The sequence below is a fragment of the Portunus trituberculatus genome, chromosome 37 (genome assembly GCF_017591435.1).
Source record: "Portunus trituberculatus isolate SZX2019 chromosome 37, ASM1759143v1, whole genome shotgun sequence".
Taxonomy (NCBI): domain Eukaryota; kingdom Metazoa; phylum Arthropoda; class Malacostraca; order Decapoda; family Portunidae; genus Portunus; species Portunus trituberculatus.
In genome coordinates this window covers 13,291,749-13,317,321 of record NC_059291.1, presented here as the reverse complement: position 1 = coordinate 13,317,321, position 25,573 = coordinate 13,291,749, and the positions used below count along the sequence as shown (strand labels likewise).

Below are 25,573 nucleotides of genomic sequence, written 5' to 3'. Positions count from 1 at the left end.
TGTCTTCACTCTGCTCCTCCTACTTTGCCGGGTGTTTCTTTTGTGACGTGTTTTCTTGGTAAGTCTTTTTACTGCTCTTTGTTTTTTGTTTCTTTCTAGATGCCTTGTTGTGCTATAGCTGTGGAGTGTTGTGTTGTGCTGGTGTTGACGCCCCCCCTTTATTTTGTGCAGGTCTAGCCATGGCGGACCAAGACGCACATGAAGAACAGCCAAGGCGTTCTTCTAGTTTGGAGAGAAAACGGCCCAGTGGTGACGTTGAGGGGTTTGATAAGAAGAAAAGGAAAGGAGTATGTTCCCCTCCTAGCAGTTCTCAGCCGGGTTCGTCCTTGCAGGCCAGTGACGACGTGAGCCGCTCCGGTGATATGAACAGGAGCTCCGAGACTGCTTCGAGTGATAAATTAGACAAACTCACCTGTCTTTTAAGTGGCCTGATTGAAAAGCTGAGTGATGGGGCTCAAGCCCCTTCTACATCTGACGCCCTGGTCCTTAATAGGTACTATACTTTGTCTTCCTCTGATGAGGAGTGTGTGGCGTCCGGGGGTGAGTCTAACTACGCAGACCCCCTTGATGGTTTGAATTCGATCAGTCTTGTCCAGCCCTCCTTGCTAGATAATGAGGATGATGCTTCTTTCCTCAAAGCTTTGAACGAGTTGTCTGGTTGTTTCCATGGGGAAGAACCTAAAGGTGATCGTGTTTCTGATCGCCTGGCATCCATTTTGAATGTCAGCCTTAGACGGTACCCTAACAGTGAGAGTATGAAAACTACGTCTAGTCGCTTGTTACTGCCTAACAACGTACCCAACATGAAGGTACCTGAGACCAATTCGGCCATCACGAAGGTTATGACTGTGGGAGGCAAACTACTGGATACTAGATTGGCCCACACCAACAACCTACTTTTGAGGGCTTTGGTTCCCTTGGCTCACTGTATCGGTGATATTGGGGAGAAGGCTGGCAAACCCTTGAACTCCTACCTTGAAGGCTTCAATGATAGTCTAAGACTCATTATCTCTGCCTTTACTTACATAAATCAGATAAGGAAGGAAGTTATCCACTTCCATGTTAATGATTCTGCTTTAGCAGAATTGTGCAAATGGGACTGTGAAGTCAGGTTAGATGACCTCTTCCCTTTTGACGTCAAAAAATGTGATGAATTACACAGAACTAAGAAACTAGGCAGACCTTCTTTCTGGCCGTACAAAATTTCAGGATGAAGTCTGTTGATCAGTCCAGACCTAGAACCAGGAAGCCTTTCTACAGTCGTGCAAGACCTGGCTCTTCATCAAGGCCTTTTTAGGCCACAGACAGTCCTTGGGAGGAGGACTCAAAGCTACAGACCTCCTCAGTAACTCTGCCTCAAGTGAGTCCAGTTAGTCTTTGCCCTTGTTAAACACTCCAGACAACTTTGAGCGGGAAAAATTTTTCTCATAGACTTCAATGGCACAGTTTGACTAATGACAAATGGTTATTGGGGGTTGTGGATGGCAAAATTTTTGAAGGCCTACTTGACTGAGTTCCTTGCCCAGACCTTTATGCTTGTCTCGTGCACATCAATGTGCTCTAGATACTGCTTTAGTTTTTTTTAGAGATGAAAATTATTGAGAAGTGTGTGGCTGGGAACTCGGCAGGGTTTTTCTCCAATGTTTTCCCTACTTTTAAGAAAGATGGTTTGGCCAGGGTCATTTTGAATTTGAAAGAGTTAAATAATCATGTACAGTACTCTCATTTCAAAATGGATTCCATTCAGGATGTTATTCAACTCGTTCAGCCTAATTGTTTCTTTGTTACCATAGACTTTAAGGATGCTCAATTTTCTGTGGCTGTGAAGCCCAAGGATAGAATTTGGTTATGATTCATGTGGAGAAATGAAGCCTTTCAGTTCACTTGCTTGCCTCAGGGATTGTCTTCTGCCCCCCGCACCTTCACAAAATTATTAAAACCTGTTTTGGCCCACTTACGGAAACTAGGGATTACAGTCTCTTGTTACATAGATGACTGCATTTTCATTGCAGCCTCAATCGGAGAGCTGAAAGACAATGTAAGGTATGCTGTACAACTTTTTGACTCTGTGGGGCTGACAGTTAACTTGAGTAAGTCTGTTCTCGTTCCCATGCAAGAAGTAGAGTTTCTTGGTATTCTTCTTAATTCCTTAGAGATGACTGCTACTTTACCATTACGAAGGAAAGATGGCATTAAAAAGCAGGACGGCTTACTGCTTAAGGGAGACACTACTTTATATGATTTAGCGGCCTTTATCGGACTTGCTGTTGCGTCCGATCCTGCAGTTACTTTAGCTCCTCTCAGATACAAATACTTGGAGATTATCAGAAACAAGGAATTGGTTAAGAACAAAGGCAATTACTTAGTGAAGATTACTCTGGATGATCATGCCAAGGAGTTGATTACCTGGTGGGTCTGCAATATAGACTCTCAATCTAAGTCTCTTCGTTCTTGTCACCCTCGGTGGGAGGTAAAGACTGATGCTTGTTTAACTGGCTGGGGTGCAGTATGTGGTATTGACAGAACAGGGGATCATTGGGCACAGGAAGAGTTAGACCATATCAACTGCCTGGAACTTAAGGCCATTTTACTGGAATTAAAGTCTTTGTGTAAGGATCATAGTCACACAGGAATATCTATAAGATCAGATAATGCTACAGTTATTGCTTACTTGACTCGGGGTGGTAGTACAAAGTTCGGCCTCAATAGTATCGCAGAAGAGATTTTTAATTGGGCTTTATCGAGACATAACTTTGTCAGCACAGTTCATTAAAGGCCTTGATAATGATGAGGCCGACAGAGAGTCGGGTTAAGAATATAGATACGGAATGGATGCTGAAGCCCCATTTATTCAAACGTATATGTGGCATTTTTCATCTCCCAGGTATAGATCTGTTTGCGTCGGGAATCAACACTCAAGTTCCGACTTATGTCTCCTGGAAGCCAGACCCTAATGCTGCATATACAAATGCCTTCACAATGGATTGGAATGATAAGAGCCTGTATGCTTTGCCACCTTTCAGTGTCATTGGCAAGATGTTAAAGAAGATTCAGGAGGACAAGGCTACTGTGATCTATATCCTACCTCTTTGGCCAATGCAGATTTGGTTCCCTCTAGCACTGCAGTTGTTGGCAGAGACCCCACTCCTTCTCCCTCGGGAGCTCCTGGTGTTGCCACAAGACCCGGGCTTCAAGCACCCCCAGGCAACCAAATTGAAAATGACATCGATGATCCTCTCTGGCAATCGCTTAAGAACCAGGGCCTTTCAGAGGAGGTTGCCAGATTTCTCCTTAAGGTCATGGAGACGAAGCACTAAACTGCAGTATGGACCACATATCAGTAGATGGGTGTCAGTTTGTGTCAGCAGGAAAATTTATCCTATTTTGCCACCTTTAAATTTCCTGCTGGAATTTTTATTACTTGAGTTTAAGAGAGAAAAGGGACGGGGCTATAGCACCATGAATACCATTCGTTCTGCCACTTCTGCAATTGCTACTATTGCTGACAGACCAGCAGGCCAGCATCCCTTAGTGAGATGATTCATGAAGGCAGTTTTTCAAGAGCGACCTTTACTTCCCCGCCATCATACTATCTGGGATCCAGAGGTAGTTTTAAACTACTTTAGAAGTTTGGGAACTAATGATGTTTTATCCATGCCTCAGTTGTCTAAAAAATTGGTCATGTTGATGTTATTGGTATCTGGACAAAGGGGCCAAACCATTCACTTACTAGACATCAGAAACATGTCCATCTCTACATCTACGATTTCTTTTCGAATAGGTGACTTACTCAAAAACTTCTAGGCCTGGCAGCCATCTCTCTGAAATGTCTTTTAAGGCTTATGTCCCAGACAGACGGTTGTGTGTCTATTCTACTATATTACGTTATTTGGAGAGAACAGAAAGTATCAGGGGCTCGATCACTCGGTTTTTCCTGACCACCAACCCTCCTATTAGATTAGCTTCCAGGGACACGTTAAGACGCTGGACTCGTCATGTTATGAGAGATGCTGGCATTGATGTTTCTATCTTTGCACCTCATTCCCTCAGAAGTGTCTCCACCAGCAAGGCAGTAAGGACACTTCCTCTGGCTACAATCTTGGAAACTGTTGGTTGGTCCCAGGAATCTACATTTGCCAGGCATTACAAAAAACCTTTGTGCAAGCAGGGTCAGTTCGGTGAAGCTGTACTGTTATGATTATTGTACCTTTGTTTGGTGATGGGTTATTGTTTCTTACTACAATTAGCTTGGCGTGCTTGTTTGTATGCTTTTTGGATTTCCTTTATAAAATGCTGTACTGATCTCCAGTTTATAGTTTTCTCTTTGACTTTTTTCTTTGGAATGATCTGTACCCGTAGGGACCGCCGGTTTTGAGGAATCACTCTGAAGTTCTCATTGACTACCGTTGTGACGTCAGTTAACTGTCATGAAGTGAAATTATAAGATTAACCAAGTACTTACTGATACAAAGGTTGACCGTGATTTCATGAACAGTTAACTGCATCACTTAGGTAGTAAATGCCCTCCATTCTCTTCCCTCTCATTACTCTCTCTCTTTTCTTATTAGTCGTTAGTTTCCTCAAAACCTATCCTCTGAAGGACTGACGGGTCGGTGCTGGCGCTAACATCTCACTTACTACCTAAGTGACGCAGTTAACTGTTCGTGAAATCACGATCAACCTTCGTATCGGTAAGTACTCGGTTAATCTTATAATTCTGAGTCATCATTAGATTTTTTTCATACCACAGAAGTGCCAACTCTGTACAGGAGCCTGCCTTATCTGTTCATGTATAGAGTATGCTTCACATGTATGGGGAGAAGAGGAGGGTTCCATTCGTAAAGATCTTTTGGACAGGATGAAATCAAAAGTTTATCTTATCAACTCTTCATCACCAACTGACTGTCTTCAACCGCTTTCTCATTGCCACAATTTTACATATCTTGCTGTCTTATACCATAGTTTTCATAGCAAGTGCTCAGCTGATCTTGCTGACTGCAAGCTTTCTCTCCTCTCACAGCCTCATTGCACAAGACTTTCTTCTTTCTCTCACCCATATTCCTTCCACCTATCTTAACTGCAAGAGTAAACAGTATTCTCAACCATTCATCCCTTTCTCTGGTAAACTCTGGAACTCCTTGCCTAGTTCTGTATTTCCACCTTCCTATGACTTAAATTTTTTTTCAAAAGGGAGGTCTTAAGACAATTATCCTCTAGTTTTGATTAACATTTTCAACTCTGTTGGCACCAGCACTTTAGTGGAGTTTTTTTTCTTTTTTAATTGGTATTTTTGTTACCCGTGGCTATTACCACTCCTTCATAGAAAATAAGAAATAGAATTGCACATCAATGTTAAATCATTTTTTTGTTCTTTTGGCCTTTAGATCATGGTTCATTAAGTAAAGGTCAGTAGCTTCACCCTTGTCACAACGGCCTTCAACAGAAAAATATTTAGATTCATTGGAAGAGAGAAGGTGGCATATGAAAATCTGTTAAGAATTTTGTGGTTGAAGGTGAGTTATGCTTCCTTATCTTACTAATGCAATAACATTTTACTTACATTGTGGATCACTGGTCAGATAGCTTTAAGTCTGATTATGTGTATAAGGAATTTAAAGTTTTACATATTTAGTTCATAGTTTCTTCTTTATAAGTAACTGTTATATCTGTAGATGCAGTATTTGAAATTGTATAACAGACTATTTTACATAGTTGAGTCATGATGACCTTGACCACAGTATGGAAAAGAAGCTATAGAGAAATAGAGCTAAACACCGGCACTCAGCTTATTCCTGTTGATTGTTTGACTATACATTAATAACAACACTGAATATAGATAAATGCATATGAAGTTCCCTTTCACTCAGCTAGTAAGACTGTGATCAGTGAATAAGCTTGTTATCACTGCCTACACCACTCTATTGTACTACTACTATTTACTACTACTACTATTACGACTACAATTACGACTACTACTACTACTACTATTTACTATTTGTTCTACTACTAATAATACTACTACTACTTACTATTTATTACTTCTACTACTTACTATTTATTATTGCTACTACTACTACTACTTACTATTATTACTGCTACTATACTACTACTTCTACTTACTGTTTATTATTACTACTACTGCTACTACTACTTACTGTTTATTACTGGTACTACTACTACTACTACTAATTAATTAGCTTCAAATTTCCCCACAGGGGAAAATTTCCCCCAGTTTGGGAACCACTGCATAGTATAGAAGATGGCCACTACACAGACACTATACACACACACACACACACACACACACACAGACTTGATATGCTAATTTACTTGTTTTGTTTCTTTTGGTCTCTCTCTCTCTCTCTCTCTCTCTCTCTCTCTCTCTCTCTCTCTCTCTCTCTCTCTCTCTCTCTCTCTCTCTCTCTCTCTCTCTCTCTCTCTCTAATTGAATATAAGACAAAGAGGAAAAGAGAGTTGTTTTGGAGCATTAAGTATGTTCTTTGCCTTGTTTGCACAGTTAACTTGTGTTATTTACAATGTTTGCTTTTTTTTTTTTTTTTTTTTTTTTTTCAATTTATATAACATAAATAGAGAATCAACTCTATATGACTGCTGTTTACCCTGTCACCTTACTAAAGCACTTTTCACCTCTCTCCTTACTGCCTCCTCTGCCCCACTGTCAGGTAGGGGGGACATCATGTCCCTACAGCTTCCCCTGTCTAGCCAGCTGACTCTCCTTGATATCTACAGGGCCATGGTGATGCAGGTGAAGATTCAAGGTAAACTGTTTGCCATGATTATCCAATCACATGTTCTCATTACTCTTCAACTTCTGATCTCTAGAATTTCTGAGCAAAGTTAGTACTGTTCACTGCTTCAAAAACTGGATTTCTCAACCATCAACTGAACATAGCCTTTCAGACGATCATCCTCTCTTCTTCAGTGACACAAATGTCGCCCTCTTCCACACTAAAGAGCCTTGATCTATCCTTTACTTACAACTGCATACTTCACATCTCATTTCTTGCCAAAACAGCTTCTATGATATTAGACATTTGAAGTTGTCTGCCAGTTTTACTCAACCCATCCCCATTCCATGGTTACTTACTCAGTACAGGGGCCTTATCCCTCAATCAGTGGCAGACTTACCATTAGGGCCTCGAGTTTCTAGGGGACCCATGAAACTCTTCATACACTTATGGTTAATAGAGGTTTTATTAGTTGCACACATTATTTGTTTTTTATTAAAATCCATTTGTTAAAATGCCAGCAGAATGATTATCCTATTAAGTGTGTCCCGGGGCTCCCCTATGGATGTATAAAGAAAATGGGGGTCCCCTTCAGTCCCTACTATATTGCATTAGATGCAGGGGGGCCCCATGTCTACTTTTGCCTAGGGCCCCCAAATTTCTAAATCCATCCCTGCCCTCATTGTATCCTTCTGTCTGTCAATGGAATATGCCTCACATGTATGGAGGTTTCACTCATGAAGCTAATGTTTTGCAAGGCCCTTACTGGGATAACCTATAAACCATGTCTGGTAGTTTCATCTAGAGATAGGAACACCTCTATATTATAACTTATGCTAATTTATTTCTTATATCATAATATAGTATATATTTTCCCTCCTTGTTATTTCTTATATCATAATATAGTATATATTTTCCCTCCATTTTTTATAATATAGTATATATTTTCCCTCCATTTTTTTTTTTTTTTTTTTTTTTTTTTTTTTTAAGTAGAATATGAATTTAATTGAAACCTGGTTTCAGTGAATGCATTGGCTCAAACCATCATACGTTGGCCACATAAAGCGCGAAGCATCCATCTGCAAGGACCATGTTGAAATAAACATGGACATTCAGGATATCTTATCTACAAGTAAGAGACTAGAGGTATATACTGTACATGACAACACGAGGAAGTATACAGGATTGCTGCACTTCATTCTATGAAGTTATATGGAATGTGTTGTTAAAGCTTCGTATTTAATTTAATATTTTTTTAGAAATTGCCACAATAAATTATGCTGGTCACTTTACATTGAATAATTCACATGTATGTATGTGCTTCTATTGATGAAGAAGGATCTGGTTGGATATTTCTTTCTATAGATGTGAGAATAGTGAAGCTCTTCACCAAAGGATTTGGCTAAGTACATTAAGTAAATATTCATACAATGATAGGAGGAAATGAAAATAAGAATGAATTTGATAAATCATATTTATTTTAGACTAATATGCACCATGGAAATAGAATAAAACTGATTGTGCTTCATGACAATGTACTATTGGATACCTTCCAATGTAAACTCTGTTCAGTGCTGCAAGTAAACATTCTGTGACAAAGAAGCACAATAAAATTTACACACCATAACAAAGGGTTTATAACACATTTTGATTTCCGAAACGTCGACCACAACAATTTGATTTCTGAAACGTCGACAAAATATAGTGAAAGCTTTTTAAGGCTGGCCGTTTAGTTCCATACATATGATTTTTCTTTTTGTTTTGTTAGATTGTTACCAATTACATGCATGGATTTTAGGTTATATTTGCAAGTTCAAGCTTCCTTTTAGTATTTGATAACTACTTATGTTTACTTCACTTAATAGATTACACAAAACTGACCATTACCATAGACAATAAAGAGTTACAATAAAGGAATAACAGGCATAGTAGCTACAGTGGAATGTTATGAACACAAGACAGGATGTACAAGACTTGTTCCTAATCTAAGTTTTACATGTCAAAACAAAAAACAATATTTTGTAAAAGACTTGTTCCTAATCCAAGTTTTACATGTCAAAACAAAAACAATATTTTGTAAAACTAACTTTTACATGTCAACCTACAATAACAGTTATCAAGACAACTTGTGCCCTTATTTCTACACTTCATAAATTTGATATGTTAACTAAACATCAACTGGTGAATAATTCCTCTTTAAACACTGGAAAAAGCAGGTACCATGGAATAAACATTATTTAATGTTTTTATTGATGAAATAGATATCTTATTAGACGTAATAACAGTAACTTATTATGTGTTGATATTTCATATGTCCAATAGGAACACGAATAATCCCCATAGTAATAATTTTTACTTTGAAAATTTAATGCAAGTACACAAATACTGCATCTCATTTCCAACACCACTAAAAAGATTATTGGCATACAAAAATTTACTTGTCCTGTTTTACATGCATTTGTTATATATAATATATAACTTTATTAACTTTGAATGTCAAGAAACACGTGCAAGTCAGAGTTACAGAACTTGTCATAATACTTAACATGGGTAAAAGACAACTTGGATGGGAAGTGAAGCTTGATTTAAGACACTTTTGCAGAGGACCATCCCCAGTACCCCTTAGGTCCAAAGTTCTTTCCATAACAGGCTGTCAAAAGGGGTAAAGAGCCATTACATTTCAGGGGGAAAAAAAAGTATCATTATTATCACATTTTAGAGATAGGTGAACCTAGGTTGTATCAAATAGAAGTGCTCATCAGGTTTCATTATAAGTTTTTAATTATCAGTAGTGTGGTTAGTATGTTCAGTCCACACCTAAAATTAAAATTCTGGGACAAATTAAAAAGAATTGCACTTTTGTAGGCGAATTATGAAAGAAATTTTTAAAGTGTGACACATCTGATGAAACTTATTTTTGATTACTCTTTCCAGACTTCCAGTTCCTGAAAGAAAACATCTACACCAATCTAGCTAGACCTTCCTCATGGATGGATACTCACGATTGCAGTAGATGTCCTGCTCTCGCTCCCGAACTGAGTTGGAATCAAGACATTTATGACATTCACGACAGTTGAAGCAAGCCTTGTGCCAAGCTCCCCCAGCAGCCATCTTACGTTCTGCCATAAACACTTGCTTTGCTGTAAGTTAAAATACAGAGTTATTGAGGTTAACTAACTGATACAGGGTTAGTGCTTTCAGTTTTTAATCGAGTTTCTACATTTAAATCAAAGATTACTGGATTGTAGGAGCTCATGTCATGTCTCCAACATTGTGTCATGCCTCCAAAACTTTCTTTTTATCTTTTCAAGGTTTATGATCTTTATGTGCACTCAGAACAAGAAAGTGAATGCATCACATCTGGCAAAGCTAATTACCTGCCTTTCATTACAGGGAAGAGAAGAAATATACTTACAACATCTGACACAGTAATCTGCTCCACCCCACTTGGGCCGGACTGGCTTAGTTGTTGGAGCAGGTTCCTTCAAGGGTGCTATGTAAGCCTCCATAGTGGCTGGAATGTTGGATCTTGGAGGGCCATTCTGTAACAATACAAAGAATTGTGTAACATTTACTTTGTTGGACACAACCTGTACAGTGCCCGCCTTTGCATTAGTCTGGAGGAGGCTGCTGACTAATGCAATAGTGCATATCAGTTCAACCCTTAACACTGACCAGCCCCAAGCATAGGTATATGCTTGGGGAGGCGGTGGCGTAGTGGATAAGGTGGCGAGCGTGGGATCGGGCAGACGTCCACGCGTAGGTTCAAATCCCACCACGTACAGCCTTAAAACACTTTGCCATTTGTCAAGTGGTTTAAAGTTACCTACATGTCACCATGATACCCAGGTTCTAGGTGGTTACACCCGAGATGAGCTTGGGTGGTGATAGGGGCCCTAATATGGGTACCACTATAAATAAAATTGCCTGCGCCACTAATGGGTGGAAGCTGAACAGCGCTTCCCATACACTCTTCAAGTGTGCCTACAGGCGCTATAGGCCTTACAGTAAAGGGAGGGGGGGGGAAATAAATAAAATCTGGTGAGGGAAGAGAACCCACCAGTTACCCTCCAGCCAAGCTAGTAAGAGGGGTTTTGTGAGATTTTTGTTCCCTCATGCCCCTTTCCCTCTGCACCCAGTTGTCTTTGCATTTTATCTTTAGGGACAATATGAGCAAGAGAAAGGACTTGAGCAAGGAAAAAAAACTATACAGGATATAGTCAGATTTGTTGGCAAGTGTGAAAGAACTGAGTAGTGATGGACCAAGCAATTTTATGACGGCAGAGAGGTGGCAATACCACAGAATTGAGATTTCCTGGCAAGGCCTGGAAACTCTCCTCGCACTTTGAATATTATAAGGTGACATATGGCCTTGAATGTTAGAAGGATACCCATTTTCTCCCTTGCCAGCACAAACAATTCAGGCTACATGCTTTGTAGTATTCTCTACTTTGTATAGGCTTATCATGAATGAAATTTTGCTATTCAAGTCCCATTGCCCATATTGCCACTTGCCTAAAAATACAAAGGAAACTAAGTGCAGAGGGAGAGGACCAAAGAAAGCAAAAAAAACTAGCAAATCCTCCTATTGGCTAGGCTGGAGGGTAATTGGTGGACTTACATTCCCTCCTCCTCTCACCTTCCTACATTCCCTCCTCCGTCTCCTGCTTTCACATACTCCTCTCACATACACACCTCAACTCGGGCTGGACAGTGTTAGGTGGGTGGAACTGATTTGTACCTATGTCACTGCATTGGTCAGCTGCCTACTCCTGATAAATGAAATGGCAGGCTCTATAGTGCATAGCATGTAGTACGTTGACATGAGCTAAATATGAAAATAGGCTGCATGAGGGGGGTGAGAAAGGAGTTAGGCAAGAAAGTGACAATTGTATATTTTTTTTTAGCTTGCTTACATGTTTTACAGAGGTAGTAGGTGTGTGTGTGTGTGTGTAGGTATTTACCTAGTTGTATTTATCCATCGTCACTCCCAAGTCCTTTTCCTTTTTTTACTTTCTCTAGTTCTACTCCATCTCCCATCTTATAGATTCCCACTGGTCATCTTTCACTCTTTCCCACTTCCATGACATGGCTTTTGTCCACATTGAATTCCATCTCCCACTTTTTACTCCATTTCCAGATCTTATTTCACTAGTAATTCACTATCACTAAGTGCCACGGAGTCGAGGTTATCCTAATGGCATGAACATATATGAATACTAAGATATGATGTCCATTATAGCAGGCAATAGAGGAGTGGAAACATAAATATCGTGAAAGACAACACGCAAGCTAAAAGGGTCACAAGAAGAAGAAGCGGCCGAGTTGCTGCAAGCCCTTGTCTGTGGCCGATCTCATCTCTGCTTTATTTTTTGGTATTCCATGTAAGATTTCACTTTTATGCATTACAAAACAATCCTTTCTTGGGGGCAAGGTTTGTAAAAAGCTAATAGAAATGTCTTGTGAACATAAATGCATATGTAAGACAGTAACACCACCTGGTGTTACCAGCAACCTGAGAGCAACCTCGTTACTGTCCCTCCAAGCATTCATGGATGCCATTTCGCGCATCGCGGCAGGAGGTTGCTCTGACGTTGTTAAAGTTTCTTGAACTCCTGGCAGCCAATGAGCATTTTTAGGCGGTCTACCAACCTCCACCCGCGTGAATGCTATTTTACGAAGGTTGGTATGTGAGCAGGTGGTTGCTATGGAGGTTGCCTGTACCAACATAGACAATAACCTGCTTCTTGGATCCGGCCCTGGTGCTCCCACCTATTGGCCAGCTGCGGAACTCTCTGGTGCTCAGTTTGAAATTGAGTCTGGCACTCAGTTTGAAAATGCGGTTGGGCCAAATCGCATATAAGCAAACTGATTTGAAAATGCGGTTGGGCCAAATCGCGTATAAGCAAACTGATCACGCAAATTAAATTAATTTTACAATATTTTTTCGGTCGCATTATAACAAAAATGCGTAAATCGAACACACGTAAATCAAATTACCTGTATACAAATATATTTACCAAGATTCGAATTACCTGTATACAAATATATTTACCAAGATTCTACTGATTTGAGATTATAGCATCATTCCAGTTAACAAGAAAATTAATTTTATTATAAAGTGTTAATTAGTAACCATAGATCTTAATTTGACTAAAAATTGACGCCAGATGAAAACGGTGTGTTTCGTCTGACTCAAGACGATGGAAAGCTACCTCCACCCCCAGCCCTAAGAACCACAATTTCCTGCCTTTCAAAGATAAGCTTGAGCTTATAAGAAAGTATGAGGCAGGTATAGCTCACAGTGTCGTTGCAGTGCAAATGGGTGTACCTAAATCAAGAGTATCAACAATTTGGAAGAACAGGGACAAGTACCATGAGACCACTGTAAGTGTTTTTATTTCCAAAAGTGTACTGCACAGCACCCTAATGTGTTTAATAAAACAAGTTAGATATACATGAAGCCTTTAATAGTACTGATTTAGTCTTAAGTTAGTGTCTTGAAGGGGTCTAAGCTGGAGGTTGGTCCCTATCCCCCTAATTCTTAAGTATCTTATGGGAAAAATTGCTTCACAATTTGAATAAACACTGATTCAAGCGATGAAAAACCACCCTAACCCCGTTGAATTGTGAGGATCCCACGTATCTTCTTTGTGCACTATGATTTCTTGCAATCCTCAGCAATGCAATGTCCTATTTGGTTCTGTAAGTTCCTCTTCTTCAGTGAACACCGTTTTGAAACTCTCGTTCATTATTTCACTCATTTCCTTTGCTGTTTGGTATGTCTTCCCTCCTTTGATTATTTTTTCTATTGTTTCCTTATTCTTCATCTTATCATTTATATATTTGTAGAAAAGTTTGAGAAAAATGTGGTGTGAAAAAGTGAAGAGGAACCCAAAGTTTCTTTTCTTCCTCTCCTTACTCAAATATATTCATTACTTGCATCCTTATATGGCTGTTGGTTGTTTTAATTTCTCTGCTTTTTGAGTTTCTTTATCTTTTTCCCCTTTAGCTTTTGTACAACTGTCATTGTACCAAGCATGTATACTTTTCTTTACTCTATAGATAGGTATGTATTTCTTCACTCCTTAGTTATATTTCTGTAGAAATAGTTTCCCCTGTACTGTCTTTCTGTTCATAATGTTCCACCATTCAATATCAGAAAAAATTTTTCTTAACTTTTCAAAATCTGCTCTTCCATAGTTTAATCTGTATTTTTTGTAGTCTTCTCTGTATCTTATCCCATCCTGTTCTTGCATTTACAACATTAATGTTACATGATAATTTCTTCCCATTAGACTAAAGGTATTGTATGCTGGGAGGGAGCTCTGGCTTCTTTGTGAATACTAGGTCAAGCAACGATGGTTCTTCTTCCCCTCTGTACTATGTTGATTTTTCCACCCACTGATCCAGTGTATTCACCATAGTCAACTGTAACACCTCTTCACTCCACGATCCAGTGTTATCCATTACTTCCATCTTTCTCTTCTCCAGTCCTAATTATTCTTAACAATTTTGCATCAACAGCAAATAAATTGATATAAATGATCACTCCATACTGTATGTCATTTACATATACCTGGAACATAATGAGGGCTAACACTGACCCCTGTGGCAAGCCTTGACAATGTGATGTCGTACTTGGTTCTGTAAAATCTTCTTCAGTGTGTGTGTGTGTGTGTGTTTAACTATGTCCCCTCCCACAGGGTTTGAAGGAACCTTGTATCAGTTGGAAAGCATTAACCGCATCCTACCTAACGGGGACACCTTCACTACCAGGCACTAAACTGATTGGTAATACTATAGTAACCTCCATCTCTTGTGAGGCTAATCCTCACCACAGGCAGGAGTCTTATCAGTATATGGGAGCAGGCCACTAAGGCAAGAACTTGTGAATAGATCAAGACGTGCAGCAAAGTAAGAAAAAAAAAAAAGTGTGTGTGTGTAATTCACTGTTTGATCTGCTGCAGTCTCTGACGAGACAGCCAGACGTTACCCTGCGGAACGAGCTCAGAGCTCATTGTTTCTGATCTTCGGATAGGCCTGAGACCAGGCACACACCACACACCGGGACAACAAGGTCACAACTCCTCGATTTACATCCCGTACCTACTCACTGCTAGGTGAACAGGGGCTACACGTGAAAGGAGACACACCCAAATATCTCCACCCGGCCGGGGAATCGAACCTCGGTCATCTGGCTTGTGAAGTCAGAGAGAGATAGGCCATGCCGGCTTTTCCTCCCTTCCTAAACTACCTTGCCTTGGTAGTTACTATACGGTCTGCCGGCTTCGTTATTCCCCCAGGCCAGCCCTTGTTAAGTTTTGGATCTCCAGTACCATGAGGCTTTGCTACTGGCCTTGGCTCCTCCCTTTCCGAGGCTACAATTGGATCCAGGTTTTGAAGCCAGGACACACACCAGCACACCGTCCTTTGGTGAACACCTCGCCTCACTTCAAGCTGGTTCCTCGTCTCACCGGAAAAGCAGCCAAGCCAGCCTGGGCTCCTGCTGCTTTTCTCCATATCTCCACCTCTTACCGCTGTTGTCTCCCTGCCGCACTCCAGTTTCTGGATTTCACCTCCCGGCTTATTGCTGAGTGGATCTTCACCGGTGCACCCAACCCCGGTGACTCAGCACACCGTCTCTTTGCACACAACAGCAGTGGTTGGGTTGTTTATCATATTGTCTCTTTGGTGTTAATACACTCTTTCTATTTTGTATTGTTTTCCTTTCCAAAAGGGCTAGTCCAATTATTCCTGGCTTAACATCATATGTTTTGAGGGCGAGAGATTGTGGCCTCCTGTTTTCCCTCACAGTGTGTAATTCACCACGGTCATCTGCTGGTCACCCAGCCATCCTTTTCCCATTACGGAGCAAGCTCAGAGCTCATACTGATCTTCGTGTAGGACCGAGACCACAACACACACTCCACTCACTGGGAAAGCGAGGCCACAACCCCTCGAGTTACATCCCGTACTTATTTACTGCTAGGTGAACGGGGCTACACATTAAGAGGCTTGCCCATTTGCCTCGTCGCTTTCCGGGATTCGAACCCGGACCCTCTCCGTTATGAGCCAAGCATGCTAACAACTACACTACACGGTGTGTGTGTGTGTGTGTGTGTGTGTGTGTGTGTGTGTGTGTGATTTACCACAGTAGTCTGCTGGTCACCCAGCCAGCACTTCCCCTACGGAAAGAGCTCAGAGGACCAAGACCACATCACACACCACACACACCGGGAAAGTGAGGCCACAAGCCCTCGAGTTACATCCCGTACCTATTTACTGCTAGGTGAACAGGGGCTACACATTAAGAGGCTTGCCCATTTTCCTCGCCGCTTCCTGGGACTCGAACCCAGACCCTCTCAGTTGTGAGCCAAGCATGCTAACCACTACACTGTGTGTGTGTGTGTGTGTGTGTGTGTGTGTGAAGAAAAGCAAATTCACTTATAAATGGTATAGGAAGAAAGAGAGACTGAAGGCACTTCATTTTAATAGGACTGGAACAGACTTGCTGACCTGATATTTGCTTCCATCATCCATGGAGAGTACACCGGCCCCAACTCCATAGCCATAACCCTTGGGTCCAAAGAGGCGGCCATAGCAGCTCTTGCAGTACATCTCTTCGTCATGTTCAGTGAAGGTGCTACTGTCCAACAACTTGTTGCAGTTAGCTGAGGAAATAACATGTACATTAGTTGGAGTTAGAGGAGTAACATGTACATTAGTAGACAAAGATAAATCAGTTGTCTCCACGAGGAAGTAGTGGTATATGTACTTATTATGCTTACTTCTAAAGGACAGTGAACTTTGACACTTCTCCATATACTAAATTACTGATTCTAGGATCTTCAAAATCAATGCAATACATAAACATCCAATCTTGAAAACTGCAAAGGACACTGACTAACAGAAATAATAGATTGTAAAGAGAAAAAGTAGGATATGCCGTAACTGTTTGCATGTTGAGCACTACCTGATATTGCAAAAAAGCCTCAGGGCATGCTATCTGCTCCATCCAAGAATTTGATCAAGCTCCAGCACACATTTCGTAATTTTTCTCGGATGCTTGATTGCATTTGTATAGAAAAAAAAGTTTATTAGTATTAATTGTTGCATAAGAAATATGTTTCCATATAGTAGGTCCAACTGCTGACAAAAGAGAAAACCAGACTAACCACACTTGATGCACATCTTGTGGTAAGGCCGACCAAGGACGATCTTCTCCTCGGCAAAATACACTGCTTTCTGGCAGCGAGGACACTGGCCGGGCATCTTGACTTATGAAGGTATGTTGGAGTATCTGATAAAGGAAGGTGACACTGATGACTCATGAATTACAAAGTTTTTATTACAGTGATAATGGATACTCTTGGAACACAGCTGCTAACAATGATGAAAATTTATGAGAGATCATCTCCTAATTGTGTAAGCATTACCTTAAGTACACTTGACGTGTACGAACACGTTTCTGTTGCATTAATCCGAAAAGTAGCATTGAAGTTTCCAGCCAAGGATGACTGTCCACATTCCTCAAGAGATCGAATATATACTTACCTATTTATTTTTTCATTCATCTATTTATTTCAAAGGAGTGTCTACCTCCCTTGAGACTCCTCGGTTAAGAAAGAGTGTTAATCCTTCCCCTAACGATAATTGTATTCTTCCTAGAGACTTCAGTATTAAGAGGCAGTATTTCCCAACAACAGAATGGTTATCCCCCTTGAGACACCTACGTTAATAGGGAACGTTATTTTTTCCATCCAGTAACTGCTGTGAACTGGAATCGAAATTATGGATTGTGAGCCTATCAATGTATGTCACAGAGCTGCTAGTGCCTTAAACAATATACGTACTATAGCGAAATATAATTGGTTCATGCACTGCGTAATAGCTACCACATCAACAGCTTTACTACCACTACCACCAACAACAATGGACAAGCACGTGGCCTGTTTCCGGTGTCATCCACAACAGCTGTAATCGCCATTCAATTTAAGCCATACAAAGGTGACCCACTTCTGCCGCCCTTCCCCTCTCCTGACGCCATTAGTGTGGCAACACCACAGGAATGACGTATTGGGCCTCAGCATACCTACCCATCAATTATCCCCCACTCCCCTCTCTCTCATTATATAGATATAAATATATATATATATATATATATATATATATATATATATATATATATATATATATATATATATATATATATATATATATATATATAGAGAGAGAGAGAGAGAGAGAGAGAGAGAGAGAGAGAGAGAGAGAGAGAGAGAGAGAATCCAGGTAAGCAAGGATGCAAGAGTGTGGTGGTGGTGGAAGAGGTGTTCATTTACCAAGAGTAAATATGTGTGGTCACAGTAACATGGAGAGAGGGCTGTTAGGTGGGGGTCGTGGGGGAAGAGATTGGAGGAAAGGAGCAGCCCTCAGGTATACACGATAATTAATCTGTTTTTCCATCACAGAGGAGGGAACTCTGAATGGGGGGAAGGAAGGAGGTAAGGACAACTCGACTCCGCTCCTGCCATAAAGCACACACTTAATAAGCAACCAATGGAACACAATGACTGACGAAGTTTTGTTATGTGTACAAAGAGTATTCACAGCTTTAAAGATTATTATATTATTCAACAAATTCACAAGAAAAAAAAACATTACGAGCTTGACTCGATCCAATAAAATACAATTAGATTAAGAACACACACGAACCCAAATAAAACGCTGGATATACTAATTTCTAAAGATTTCCTAACATAACAGGAGTCAGTAGAGAAAGTGTTGCTATACAGACTCTCAGAAGGGAGGCCGTGACAACCCAAATGGTGATAAGCCTTGTTCCTACTAAATGTGTGCGGCAGCAAGGAGTGTGGTTTCGTGAGGGATGGCAGCAGCAGGGAGGACAAATGGTGGTGGTGGTAGTGTGTGGTGTAAGGGAGATGGAGGAGAGCTTGAAAGGTTGAGGTGGTCAGCGGCACGGCACGCAGGACTTATCGCAATGTATGGGTAAGTAAAGAAACGAGAGGAAAGGAACGTCTAGCTGGATGGTATAGCTGGAAGGAATGGTTGTGAAAATTAGCGGTATGACAACACAACGCCTCTCCGAGTCCACATCGGAACAGAGATGACGGACAGTATTTTTGGTTCTGAGGCAAGTATTCAGATATGCTTCACTCGAGACCATTTCAAAAGGCTATAAAGATGATTTGCAGCATTTTCACCAAAATTTCTTTGAATAATGTAGAAAATCTTTTAATGTTACTAAAACCGTGAATATACCCTTTAAAACCCCATGTAATTTCAAATATGGCCGTTTCATTAAAAGTAGTCAGAGTGCGGAGCAGAAGCATTTCAGAATATGGTCACAACTGTTCTATTACCTCTCTGGTTTCCTTAATGTTGGTGTGGGCCGGGGTTTTGAATGCGGGTCCCAAGGCTTTACACAAATTAGCCATCCAAGGTTATGAGGGAGAGACTCATCAAACTAACTTCAAGATGAGCCAGGATACAAGTAACTGTCAGCTGCACATTAGTCTTGGTAAAATACGGTAAGTGGTTCACCTTCCGCCAGTGTGTTGGCGGGACCGCGTGGGAGAACCTCTCACCCTCAACAAACAATGACTTCGCAGTGACACCACGTACCACACACACACACACACACACACACACACACATTCTATTTCCTTCAACATTTCGTCAGTTTTACTCTCCTTCATTATTACTTTGAAATCACCTATGACAATAATTTAACTTACTTAAGGTGAGTTCATGTGTCAATATGCGACTAAAATTGCAAGTCGCTAGAAGTATCGACTGAGCCCTTCTAGTCGGAACACGTTCACACATAGCGACTGAGAAGTATAGGCTGGAAAGTAAACGTATACAAACAACTACTCAACAAGATGTCTTCCTCTGGTGACGATGACGATTGTGGTCAAATTAAATCATCACAAGTATTCAAATCTCAACTGAAACAACAACCTGCAAACAGTTCTTGGAGAGTGGCAGCTATCTGCCTCTGATGTGCTCTTTTTCCCTCACCAACTCACATCATCATCTCTAGATCTGGACACCACATTTTTAAACATTTTTAAACCTTTCACTTGTTTTGCGACCTTTTTCAGTCGTCAGGTACCGATATTCAGTCGAAAACTCTACCGACTTGCAATTTCAGTAGAAAATGGACGTGTGAATCCGCCTTTAACCTCACCTGATCTAACCTAGAGTAAATTAATGACCTTGTCTAACCAATCCTGAAAAAAATAGTGTTACTGCTTAATGTCAGTTCATCTTAATTCTTAACTGACAATGCACAACAAATTCTACTTCTTACGTATATTTACAGTAAAATCAACATGTCCTCCTAAAGGCGGGTTCACACGTGTCAATATGCGATTGAAATTGCCAGTCACTAGAAGAATCGACTCAGCCCTTCTAGTCGGAACACGTTCACACATAACGACTGAGAAGTATCGGCTGGTTGGCGGGAAGTGAGTGTAAACAAACACCTACCCAACAAGATGTCTTCCTCTGGTAATGACGATCGCGATCAAATTAAATAATCACAAGTATTCAATCCTCACCTCCAATAGCACCCAGCATGGAGGGAAGCAGTCATCGGAGTGGCAGTTATCTCATTTGCGTAAGCTTTTTTTGCTGTAAAATTCACTTTTAGGGTCTCAGATGTAATCTTTTCCCTCACCAACTACAAAATCTTCTTCTCTACATCGACACCACATTTTCAAAGCTTTCTCCATGATGTCAAAGTAAACAAAGTCGAAAATCGACTAAACAAGACCAACATGTTAGTCTTGTTTTGTGACTGTTTCTTTCAGTCGCTAGGCACCTATATTCAGTCGGAAACTCTACCGATTTGGACTTTCAGTCGTAAATTGACGTGATAACCCACCTTAATGCTTTGTACATAACTATCTTACCAATAAAAGCACAACCCTATTCAAGTTGCTGTAATTATCAGTAATCTTAAAAGTAAGGTAAAAAATTTTATACCACCACTTTTGATAAATATGTATGTAAAAAATTTATAATACCACTTTTGATAAATATGTATATAAAGAGTAGAGCTCAAAATGATCATACTCGTAGAGCACGGACTGTAAATTGCACACCACCACCAAGATTAGATATATTTAAAATTTTGGATTACTAAGTGAGAGGGCATAAGACACTTGATCTTGTGAGAATTTGTGAATATGATACAACGTTAACTACTGAGGCAACGATACCAGTTATTGATGACGTATGTAGTATTTATGTATTTGTAGCCTTACAGTCAAGCTCCTGTTTTCCCGTCTTTCAATACTCAATTATCATATATATTTTTTTTCAATTCATGAGAAAAATGTGATCGTTGGATATTGAAAGACGGTACAATAAAAGCTCGACTCAAGGGTGTGTGTGTGTGTGTGTGTGTGTGTGTGTGTGTGTGTGTGTGTGTGTGTGTGTGTGTGTGTGTGATTCACCTCGGTCGCCTGCTGGTCACCCAGCCAGTCTTCCCCATCACGGAGCGAGCTCAGAGGTCATAGACCGATCTTCGGGTAGGACAGACCACAACACACTCCACACACCGGGAAAGCGAGGTCACAACCCCTCGAGTTACATCCCGTACCTATTTACTGCTAGGTGAACAGGGGCCACACATTAAGAGGCTTACCCATTTGCCTCGCCGCTTACCGGGACTTGAACCCGGCCCTCTCGATTGTGAGTCGAGCGTGCTAACCACTACACTACGCGGTGTGTGTGTGTGTGTGTGTGTCCGTCTGTACGTTACTACAACTACTACTATTACGTATGGTTGATGGTGAACGGGTGCGTGAGGGTATAGCGCTGCAAGTCACGTATACACATGGAAGCTGTTCAGTATTCACTCTGAAAGCAGCAGTCGAGGCGATGGCGGGAATAAGACCTTCACTGACTGGCTAAGGACACGATTCGTCGATCTAAGACGCATACATATCCTTGTACTTCACATTCACATTAAACAGTCACTAGAATCATGAAAAATCCTCTTGTAAAACAATCACTAAAATCATGAAAACACTATTAGAACCTCAATACCTTACACCCGAGCCAATGAAAGTAGTCTAAGATCAGATGCCGAGACGTTAAGGAATACAGTATTGCCTTTGATGTGGGAGAGTGGACTTACATCAACCGAAGCAAATCGAATCGAATCAATTCATATAGAATCATTCACAAGTCATTTTAAGTCACCAACATTCCCACTGAACTAGTCAAACTGTCAGAACCAACAGACAGAATGAGAATGGTCGTAGACGTTCTCGCGAAGTTGCTGTGGCTGAAGAGGCGTAGTAGGTGTGGGCATCAAAAAATTAATGCTGGAAGACTTGAATTTGGGAGCTTTAGACATTCATTCCCAGTTCTGGTGAACATTTTTTTTTTTTTTATTATGATATGACATACTGCTGAGGAGGGTAGTGAACGAAGTAAAAGAAAGTATGAAGATTATAACACATATTTTGTCGTATTAGAGTCGTAGTAGCAGTAGCTGTAGCTGTAGCTATTAGAGAACTTATCTCACGCACATCGCTACCATTTCTTAAGCTGTTCAGGACGCAAAATATTGTAGTGAATAAAAACTTCAAATTCACACATGCATTTAATTTCATCAGCAATTTCCATTCATACAGCAGGAATGGCATCCCAATCTCGGTGTATAACATCATAAGGATCATATTATATAGTACGTCGCTTTTAAACTAAACTGATCAGGACGTCCGGCATCATCGTGCTCACTCCTTGTTGGACTCGGTGACATCAAAACAGGACCGCGCGAATCAATGACTTAGATTCGCCATGATTCTCCATGAACTGATTTGATTAAATTAATTTGGTGTTAACGTTTCAACGAATTAACAAGAACCGTTCATTAGGAATTAGTGTGGCTAATCAACACCTATCATGAATTAGGACGAGTCTCCATGAACTGATTCGATTCGCTAGGTGTGATCGCAGCATAATCACTAAACCTTGAAAACCACAATAACTTTTGCTAAGAGCCAATGGAAGTAATATAAATCAAACGTTAAGACGTTTAGGAAAACGGCAGTCTTCTAAGCGGAAAGTATACGCGTAGCAGTTGAGATAACACGACAACGAATATCCTTTCCCTCAAAACTCACTACCGCGGAAAAAAAAAAAAAAGGTATCATTAAAGCCATTGTACTATGCGGTGGACGGAAAACAATACTCGTAATACCGAGTCACGCCCCGAGACGACCTCTGCAAAACAATAGCACCTGTGGAAAGGGAGGGAGGGAAAAATTAGGGAGATAGGGAGCCGCTTCTCTCTCTCTCTCTCTCTCTCTCTCTCTCTCTCTCTCTCTCTCTCTCTCTCTCTCTCTCTCTCTCTGACCACAAAACAAAACCTGGTGTTCGGAAAAGGTACACCATCACCATCACCAAGAACAACTACAACAAAGGGAAATGTGTGGGAGGTGAAGGAATACCGCGAAAAAATGTCGAGTTTTGTAATGTTACCGTGAGAAAGATTTATAATGGCGGTATTATCATCTAACGCACCATTTCCTAGAGAATTAACCTTGTAGGGCTTAAAATTTGTGACATTTACTTAGAAATTAGTCGACAACGACTACACGCTGCTAGTGTGTATACTCGATAGGCAAAACGTTAACTTAACTTAATCTCGAAGCAATCAGAGGAACGATGGATGAGACAACAAGCAAAGGACATGGGAAATTACATAGGAACTAGTATATCTGAAGATTTCTTTGTATATTATATGTAGAAGCCAAAAGGTTTACTTGACAATTTCATATCGAAGAAATGGAGAAGGATGAAGAAAAGGGCGTTAAAATTACGCACACCTAAAGGTTTCCTTCATATTTTGAGTGGAAAGCAAGAAATTTACTCATTTACCATCTGGGATGGAAAAATAGCAGTGATAAAGAATTATGGGAGAAGGAAAAAGGTGGTGACAGTGTAGCTTCCAAATTTAGGTGCGTATTGACATGTTTCGCGCCTCATCTCAACTGCTCTGAACTGGTTCGTTGTTACAGTTTTACGCTTATATTCATGATTCTACGGTTTACAAGGTAGTGCTCAAGATTTTAAAGGCGATTTAGCGACAATTGTGTAAAAAACAAAAATCATAAAGATTACTTTCTAAACTAAAGCTTTTGAAAACAATCCTTAAGAGAAATATTTCCAAATGCAAGCTTAAATAAATAGCCGTTTTAGCCATCAAGAGATCACTTTGTGCCTTCTAACTATACGTACTTTTGGGTTGGATAAGATCACTTTACCTACTGAAACCAAACCCTCACGAAACAGCAGGGGTGGATGACATTCCAGTGGTATCTACAAGCTTGGGGACTGTATTTTCAATATACCTTGATTAATTTCAATAGGTTGCAGAAAATGTTGGGATTTTCAGTCAGATTTTCCTGGTCATAGTGAGTATCTTAAAAGAATTCTTCATCATTATAGAGGGAAAAGCATCCACGAGAAATTAACCAGTCCCCTCTGTAACCTTTGAAAAAATGTCTATGAAAACAAAAAAGCGTTTATGAATGTGGACCTTAAGGAGAGGGTGGAGGTGACGGCAAATGTGGACCTCAATGGGAGAATGTAGGCGACGGCAAAGGTGAGTACATGAACTTCAGAGGCAGAAAAACACAACTGGCAACAAAATCACAGCAGCAATAACACTCCGGCAGCCAAGTATTATACGTACTGTACGTAGTCTCACGACACTTCGCTGGCTCTTGTTACTTTCACCTCGTGTCTGTGTCCACCAAACAAAAATCTACCACTAGAAAATAGCAAATAAATCACAAGTAATTGGCACGCCGTGCAAATTGCTGTATGATCACTTCCTTACTTGTATGAGTGCATATCATATGACACTGGCTTGACAGAGCAAAGCACCGTCCAGCAGGCCACAGTAAACCACTATTGCTTCACAACTGGCAGTGCTGATGTCAGGGAAGAGTCGCGGCATCGCCAGGCCAGCTCGTAACTCACACAGGCGTGGCGGTGGGAGGCTTAATAGTTTGTGCAAAGAAAAGTAGGACGCCAAATGTAATGACTGACAATTCCATTGTGGTGCGAAAATGAAGTGCGGGAAAAAAGCAATGATAGCATAACCAACACAATGCTGACCGAGCCTCCTCCACCCACACGCAGCGGTCCAGTGCAGCAATGCCAAGCCCAAACACTACCATCACCACACCAGAAAGCGAGGAGCCAGTCAGGCACAGTATGACCCCTTGTGACCCCGCGGCCCACCACGGGGCGAGGCACTACCAGGATTTCCTCTTTACGCACTTTGCTCATGTGAAAACACTTTACTCATGTTTCTTCCACAAGATTCTTAAACCTACAATAACCTCTCTTTGCTGCTAGTAGTTTTTGGTTCTTGTTGTAACAGTAAAATGATAAAAGTATTCCAATAAGACGACCCGGCAATTCCTGCGTGACGCCGACACCCACGCTTTGCTACACACCAACAGGCCAGACGAGGTACGTGACAGGCCAATCCCATGCCATTTGACTGTCGAGTAGGATATCCGCATCCCCCCTCTCTCTCTCTCTCTCTCTTTAAAGAGGGACCACAAGCCTTGTTTGGCCTCTCCTCACACGCGCGTGCTGCGACGCGTCAGCCTAGTGCAAGAGCTGGAGCAACAGGACTATATCAGCACCGCCACGGAATGGTCAAGGAAGACGAGGCAGCAGAGATCAAGGAAGCGGAGTTCTACATTCTCATGGCTTCCGTGGCGCCCAGCAGAGGCTGAACGGCGGGATGGGACACCAATAAC

General features: G+C 40.9%; 2 protein-coding genes and 1 long non-coding RNA gene across 5 annotated transcripts in view; 2 read left to right on the top strand and 1 right to left on the bottom strand.

Moving 5' to 3' along the window:
- Window positions 1–1,855: 1,855 nt before the first annotated feature.
- LOC123514122 lies at window positions 1,856–3,540 on the top strand. Its single transcript, XM_045271771.1, has 2 exons — window positions 1,856–2,708; window positions 2,885–3,540. Exons 1-2 carry the CDS (start codon window positions 1,856–1,858, stop codon window positions 3,538–3,540), a joined length of 1,509 nt encoding a protein of 502 aa, XP_045127706.1.
- Window positions 3,541–6,615: 3,075 nt separating this feature from the next.
- Window positions 6,616–9,807, top strand: LOC123514237. The gene is made up of 3 exons (XR_006677544.1): window positions 6,616–6,779; window positions 7,773–7,881; window positions 9,684–9,807. It is a non-coding gene; the product is annotated as an uncharacterized LOC123514237 (long non-coding RNA).
- Window positions 8,206–25,573, bottom strand: part of LOC123514233 (cysteine and glycine-rich protein 1-like) — a 33,184-nt gene continuing 15,816 nt past the window's right edge. For all 3 annotated transcript variants that reach the window (XM_045271956.1, XM_045271957.1, XM_045271955.1), the window contains exons 2-6: window positions 16,928–17,052; window positions 16,269–16,423; window positions 10,165–10,291; window positions 9,752–9,889; window positions 8,206–9,399 (exon numbers count right to left, since the gene is read on the bottom strand). In XM_045271956.1, the coding sequence (XP_045127891.1) occupies window positions 9,335–9,399; window positions 9,752–9,889; window positions 10,165–10,291; window positions 16,269–16,423; window positions 16,928–17,024 (582 nt within the window). In that variant the 5' untranslated portion in view covers window positions 17,025–17,052 and the 3' untranslated portion in view covers window positions 8,206–9,334. The remainder of the gene's footprint in view (window positions 9,400–9,751; window positions 9,890–10,164; window positions 10,292–16,268; window positions 16,424–16,927; window positions 17,053–25,573) is intronic.

Bases quoted from the DNA above. Each gene is read 5' to 3' on its own strand.
- LOC123514122 (XM_045271771.1), top strand. From the start codon at position 1,856: ATGTGGAGAAATGAAGCCTTTCAGTTCACTTGCTTGCCTCAGGGATTG. The intron at 2,709-2,884 runs GTATCGCAGAAG...TTCATCTCCCAG, and splicing joins TACAAAGTTCGGCCTCAATA to GTATAGATCTGTTTGCGTCG.